General features: G+C 41.4%; 1 protein-coding gene across 1 annotated transcript in view; it reads left to right on the forward strand.

Moving 5' to 3' along the window:
* The window catches only part of PROSER2 (proline and serine rich 2), a 57,703-nt gene that overhangs the window by 21,523 nt on the left and 29,098 nt on the right, over positions 1-7,082 (forward strand). Inside the window, exon 2 of the mRNA XM_068276097.1 lies at positions 5,025-5,220. Within this exon, the coding sequence (XP_068132198.1) occupies positions 5,041-5,220 (180 nt within the window). The 5' untranslated portion in view covers positions 5,025-5,040. The remainder of the gene's footprint in view (positions 1-5,024; positions 5,221-7,082) is intronic.

The raw sequence follows: 7,082 nt of genomic DNA on the forward strand, positions 1-7,082 counted from the left end.
ATGCTTGTTCAGGGCCTATGGCTGAAAGTATTAGAGGCAGAGGATTAGCTGAATAGCCAGGCAACTGGTATTGCTTAAAAGGAAATAAATATGGCAGCCTCCATATACCTCTCACTACAGTTCTCCTTTAAGCCCCCTGTAGGCCATAGGCTCACTGGATGTCCATCCGGTCCTGTCCATTTCTCTGCTGTCCGCCCCAGTAAAGTCCCAGACTGAGCTAGTTGGGGACTAATGCTAATGCAAAACCCTAGCCGCGCACCTCCTTGTATGGAACACTACAGGAGCATGAACAAGGACTCGCGCGGCCAGGGATGTGAATGTGCTGTACTCCCCAACTATGGGTGCTGGCTGCTGCAGGAGAATGGAGCAGCCCAGGAGGATGGCAAAGGAGCCTATTGGGGGAAGGGGGGGGAGGGGCTGTAGGAAGCTCCAAGTAAGTATAAATCCTTTTGTTTGCTTGATCACAGGTTCTCTTTAAAGAGTAACTGTTAGGCATGAAAAACAAAATCAATTCTCTATTTCTATCTGTTGATCATATAAAAGAAATGCTAAAAAGGCAATGCATAACTTTAAAATCAATCTTACTTTTTTATTGCAGAGATTAATCCTCATGTCCCCAGCTCCTTAGTACGCAGCCAGTAATCAGCTGCAAAACAGAAGTTGCAGTGCAGGCTGGGGCGGGGGGAGTTTCTGCACAGACACAGCTAGCTCAGCCTGATTGGCTGCAGCCTGTGTCACTCTCACTCCTTTTCCTCTCATTGGCTGCCACCCATGACTGTCCGGGTCTGCCCCCTCCCCACACTCCAGCCCGACTGGCATCTCAGCCGATTCATGACGGCAGTGTCTGCCACCACCGCATGGCATCCATGGGGACCCCCATCCCTGCTACCATTTCCTTAGGGATTCCCTGCATTTACAATCAACCCTGTAGCATCCTGGAGGAGGGGGGAGTAAGGGAGGAAATGACCTCACAATTGGCTTCAGCTGGATGGAGTAAAGATGGCCCCTGCCAGCGAACAGAATTCTCTCCATTTACCTTTTTCTTATTTTATAAAGTTCACTGAAATCAACACTTGGACCGTGCAATACATAGGTTATGCAAGTAGAGCTAGTATTTATCTACTTATATATGTCGTTTTTTTAATCTGGCATAGTATGGCTGACAGCTACTCTTTAAAGGTTAAAAACAAAAAATGCTATACAACAAAAACAGGCTTAACCTGAATCTATAAGTAATGAAAATGCCATATCTAAAGACGCCTATTGATATGAAGCGATCTTGATCCGGTGTTATAACTACTGGGCAAAGCCGTACCGTACACCACACCACTACAAGGTTTCACTGTCTGTTCGTTTCTCTGCATTGACGTGACTGGATGAGCCAGGCTTGCAAGTTCAATAAATGCTTTTCCACAGCCTGAAGATTTTTCACACTACCTGGTTAAGTTGTCTCTCTTCCTTTCTAATTCTATGAGACAATTAAATGCCCTGTATATTTTATCTTGACCCAGGTAAGTTTATGTGCATCCAGTCAGGCTATTACTATTTCGCTACCTCCCATGAAAGCAGCTCTTTATGTATAGTAAGTCTTCCTACCTGCAAATTAGGCTGAGCTCTGCCAACTTAAATTATGCCTTCCCGTGCCCTGACATGTGCTGCCTTTGCATTACTTGGGATAGATCTTAAGTGATATTCAGTGCACATATGACCTACACCTCTTTGTTGTATGGATGAGCTGTGATAACGTTTCACAGTCACTTCTAGTATGACTACCAGGGGCGTAGCAATAGCCATAGCAGCTGCTATGGGGCCCTGCAGCATAGGGGGCCCAGGTGGCACTTAATGTATTCACCATTAACTTTCTTGTGTTCCTCAGAGCTCAAACTTTCTCAGTGCACATGAACTATGTGCAGTGTTGATCGAATGAGAATGTAAATTGCCAAATTAGCTCATATCCATAGAGTAGGGGCCGCATTGCTTAAGAGTGCCTGCATCTGAGGGCCCCAAGAAAGTTTTGCAATGGGGCCCCATGATCTCTAGCTACGCCTCTGATGACTACAACAAAGTGCCAGAGTTAAGCAGGCGCATGAATGGACTTCTGAACAGGCCACTGTATATCTTCTCATTCCTCCACTTAATACATATCTCTGATGAGGTGAATATTGGGTCAGCGTTCATGACACACTCCTCATACCTCCCAACTTTCTGAGGTAAGAAAAAGGGCCACACCCCTAGTGACATATAACACAAACGATTCATAAGCACATACTTCATATAGACCAAGGTTCATCATTCAAACCATGTTGGTCCTTTCTATCACCATTAGTTTCCTTCATATTAATATTTAAAAATAAGAAATATCAATTTAAGAGATGGATAAAGTTTAGCACGGGCCACTGCATCAAACAAACCCTTTTTTTCTTATTTTCCACCTGTTTTGATAAATCAGCTTCAGGCATTGAAACAGTGGAGATTAAGTTATGCATATCTAAAAGGCAAACTTGTTTTGTGTGCAGTACACATTACCATTTTAATCTAGTTTTTTTTGTTTTTGTTTAGAGAAAATATGCAGCCAGCCTTGTTTGCTGAGTCATCTTAAGGCATTCTGGTTTATATATAGCTGCTCGGGTGGTGATCTGGCCGAAACCGGTTACATATCTTTAACTTTTTATGCATAACCGTTTGTGTTAGGTTCAGAAACTCCCCTGTACCCCCAGTACTTTTATATCTTGAGCCCATGGATGGGTTATATTTTATCTAACACAATAAATGAAATAAGTAAATTGACACATTCTTTAATTTGACAAAAAAAAAGATGTAGCCCTTTGTGTGTGTATCCACACACACACCACACCACACCACACACGCCAGACGCCACACACACCACCCACACACCACCCACACCACACCACACCACACGCACACACCACACACCACACTGTACAGGGCTCCCCGATATCAGCGGCCTTGTCTTCGGTGTTTCGGCATGTTGAATTGTCTATAGTTTTGCTGCAACACAGCCCTCCCTTTTCCATACAACAGAGCATGCTGCTTGCCGGAGAGCCAAATGCTTATGTACAGTGATGGTTGTTAACCTGTCAGCTGAAAGTTGTTTCAAACAGCATACGTTCAAGGTGTGTGCATTTCTTTACTGTTGTCTATGCGTGTGGGACTTCCTGTCAACAATCTGCACTGGCAATTCCATAAAATGCATAGAAATGGGACTGAGAAAATTCATTAGATCTTTTTATGAACACCACATGTCCTCACACTGACCATCCCAAGTCCTTTTCCAGCCCTGCTCATTAAACAGCGAAGAACAGCACCCATGAGGACAAAATTATTCTGCTTTACAAAAGAATCTGGATCATTGTGCTAGGTTTTTTTACACTGCCAATCTGAATGCTGTAGTGCAGATTTACAGTACTGTGCTAATAAAAGGCGGAGAGTGTACTTATTGGTCTTTAAAATATTTGGATTGCCATGTAAATATTTACATTTTTAAATATTATAGGAGTGTAGTTTTATTATGGTATTTATTTCAAAGGAAGAAATCAAGCACCTGAATTACCATGTTTATATACCAAATCCTTCACCGCCTTCATGTGGGCCCTTTGCTGCTGACAGTGTATTATCTTTTATTGTTCATTGCAGATGTATCTTATAATGGTTAGAAACACGCCTGCCTGTTAATCTGTTTATGTATTCTAAAGCCTGAATCATTGTGTAGTCAGCCAAATAGTGATTTTTTTTTTCTTTTTTAATTTATACTTCCATCTGCCGGAGACTGTGGAGATAACATTCAGCTGGTTGTGCCAGTATGTGTTCACTCAACGCATCATACTAGATGCTGTACTAGTATTTTATAATATTTGTAATTAGTATTTGTATTCACACAGTGTAAACACTGCATTTATTCTAACACAGCACAATATTAAATGAACACGGATACCAGTCAACAGGGAACCTGAAGTGAGGGGTAAATGGAGGCTGCCATATTTATTTCCTTTTTAAACCATACCAGTTGCCTTACTGTCTTACTGATCCTCTTCCTCTAGTGTGTTTATCCATAGACCCTGAACAAGCATGCAGATTGTGTTTCTGACAAAATCTGACATGTCTAAGTAGCTATGTAAACATTGTCCTACTTTTTCATGTTAAATATCAGGCAAAAGCTTAAATTCATTGTGTGTAGGATTGGAACAAATTGTTAGAACACATTTTTATTGATATGCATAATAATATGCATCATTATTTACCAGCACTTCAGGAACTCTCTCAATCCCAGGTTAAAAACAACATGTTAATCAATAGTGTTCCTTTAAGTATGGCCAGGCCAGTAGTCTGTCCAGTAGTTCCCAAACTGCTGTTAAAGAAGATCCCCTGATCTGCTCTCTGACCCTAGATCCTGCATACAGAGTCCCTAGGATATATTTTTTACCTAAATGTATCCTCCAGGCCCACCACCTGTGCATATTTTGTGGAAATCTACCTAGCAGACACTAAATACCCCCACCTTTGCATATGAGGTTACCTTCAAAGCACACCAACACTGCACGTCTTGAAGACCGGTTTGGAACACACAGTTGTTAATGGAGAGGAAGAATCCTGATGCTTTAAAATCTCCTCTGAGTGGGTTTAAAAAAATCCCCTTGTGAAAGGCTGGACTATGGTATGAGGAACAATGACCTCCCCAGATCAGTAATGCCTACATAATTGAACTAACACTCTTTGAAACACATTTGTGAGCTTTTATAGAAAGCCATGGTAGCCTTTCACAGACACTAAAGGCAACATCAGTGCCAAGTGTGCCAGTGATAACTGTGAAAGCCAGCTGTATGTGTGAAAGAATAGGTAATGGTAACGCGTGGCAATATATTAGTGGTGGCCTCTGTATCACAGGAAGTTTAGGTGAAGAATTTGATGAGGAGATCCTTACAGACCATGTAAGAAAGTAAAGAATGAATAGAAGCAAATTGTCCCAAGTTACACTGTACTAATGTATCTTTCCTCCCTTCTCACAGAGATTGGGCATGGTTCATGGTGAAGAAATACAGTTTTTCTAGAAGAAGTTCTTTCGTCACAATGCCGAGCAACTTACTAAAGTTAAGTTCATCTTCGAGTATGGACTCAGAATTCCATAGCCGTGGGGACTTTGAAAGAAGTGGAAGTTTTGATAGTGAAGGCAGTCACAATTCCAGGTCCAGGAGCGCCCACTTGGTAAGACTGTAATACGTAAACATAGGAATACAGATGCAAAGCTAAATGTCATTAAAGCATCTATGAGATAATGAGTAAAAACCAGTTTTGCTTGGATTTTTGGCAGGGCAACCCTTTTTCAAATGTCACTTACAGGTGTTCCTGCATTGTGTCCTACTTGGAAGCATTTCAGAGATCTCACTGGTACACAATATATTGTACTTGTACATATTAATAGTGTATGTGTTTGTGTGTAGTAAATAGAGCAATAGGCATTCTTGCAATTAACAGCTTGTGTGCTGTTCATTGCAGCCACTTCTTACACGGCTTGACAATGCTTTATGGAATTGGGCAGTTTTATACATGCACTTCATTGAAAATGCTACTTAAATAGCCTCAGTTTGTCGTGGCATGGATTCCACAATATGTTGGTAATGTTGCAATTCTTGCAGATCTGTCAGCTGTGCAATGTTACAAGTCACACATTCTACCTCCTCCCAAACCACCACCAGACTGGGCTGTTGACATATGGCAGGTTTGGTCCTGGGATCTGCCTGCCTCAGCACAGATTTAGACTTTTCAGATTAAACTAGGCTTCCCATCTTCAACAGTGTCTGTAAAAAGTAGAATTATTTGTCTTGGTTCACACTCATAAGGGTGTCCAGTCCTGTCAGTTTTTGGCAGTTGGTATCAGTTTTGCATGTGTTTTTATGGATTGGTTCACACACCGTGTACATTTCTGGTCCAGTCAGGTAAAACTGATAGAAAACTGATGTAAAATTGACTGGACTGGCCCTGAAATGTACAGATTTATGTGTGAACCGAGCCTGTGTCCAGTGCAGCTCCAGAAAGGAAGTGGAACCTGAAATGGTAAAATGGAGAAAAAAGGCCGCCACTTCTGACATTCCTTTTATTGAATGCTTATATAAAATACAAACTGGAAATTACAAACCATGCACAAAATCCATACTGGTGCTGTGGGTGGAAGATGAACGCAGGTAGCCTTGTTTCCTACCGTATTGCTCCTATAGAGTCTGTGGCAAAGGGAGCGGGACCGCTGCTTCCTTTTAAATGCATTTAGCGGTGTGTGTGTGTATGTTGTGGCTGTACACTTGGGTACACCTACCTGTACTTTGCCCTGGTTGTCAGGGTAGGCAGAACCTGTAATTTGTTTGGTGTATTTGTAAGGAGGTGTAATCTACCATAGTTTTACCTGTAAGCTCAATGTAGTCTGGACATTCTTTAACTTGCCAACTTTCACCTGCAGTCCTTCTACTCAATGCAGGTTTTTTTTTTTTTTTTTTTGCACAATTCTAGCAAGCTCAAGACTGAGGGCCATATGCAATTCACTTTTTCACCTGAGTTTTCTCCTAGGTGAAATTTTCAAACTTGCCAATAAACTGCCTTTTAAACCACCACCAAGCAAACAAATACTTGAAATAATTTTGATAGCACTTTTTCAAATTCTTACGTTCCATTGCAAAGTGCTCAAAAGTTATTATAAATTGAAAACGAAAAATTATCTCCTAGTAGAAAACTCGAGTGAAAAAGTGAATTGCATATGGGCCTGAGTATGAGAATTCCAGGAGAAGGATCAGCAGTGACAGCAATAGTCAAAGTATTTTGGGACCAAAAAAATACAGCGGTTAAAATCACCGAGATCAAAAAATGTTTGATGCTGAAAGTTCTATTCCTGTATGTATTGCAGTTATTAGATTCTGTAAGTTGGATAGTTTGTTTTCCAACTGGTAGGTGAAGCAGGAATTCACCTAGTGTGCCTCAGGCATCAGGTGTCTGAAAGTATAATTATTTGCCAACAACCAGTGAGATTCATTCACCAGCCAGCTCTGGAATGTGACAGTGCAGTCTAGTAACTGGTCATT

This window comes from Hyperolius riggenbachi, chromosome 3 (assembly GCF_040937935.1).
Source record: "Hyperolius riggenbachi isolate aHypRig1 chromosome 3, aHypRig1.pri, whole genome shotgun sequence".
Classification (NCBI taxonomy): Eukaryota; Metazoa; Chordata; class Amphibia; order Anura; family Hyperoliidae; genus Hyperolius; species Hyperolius riggenbachi.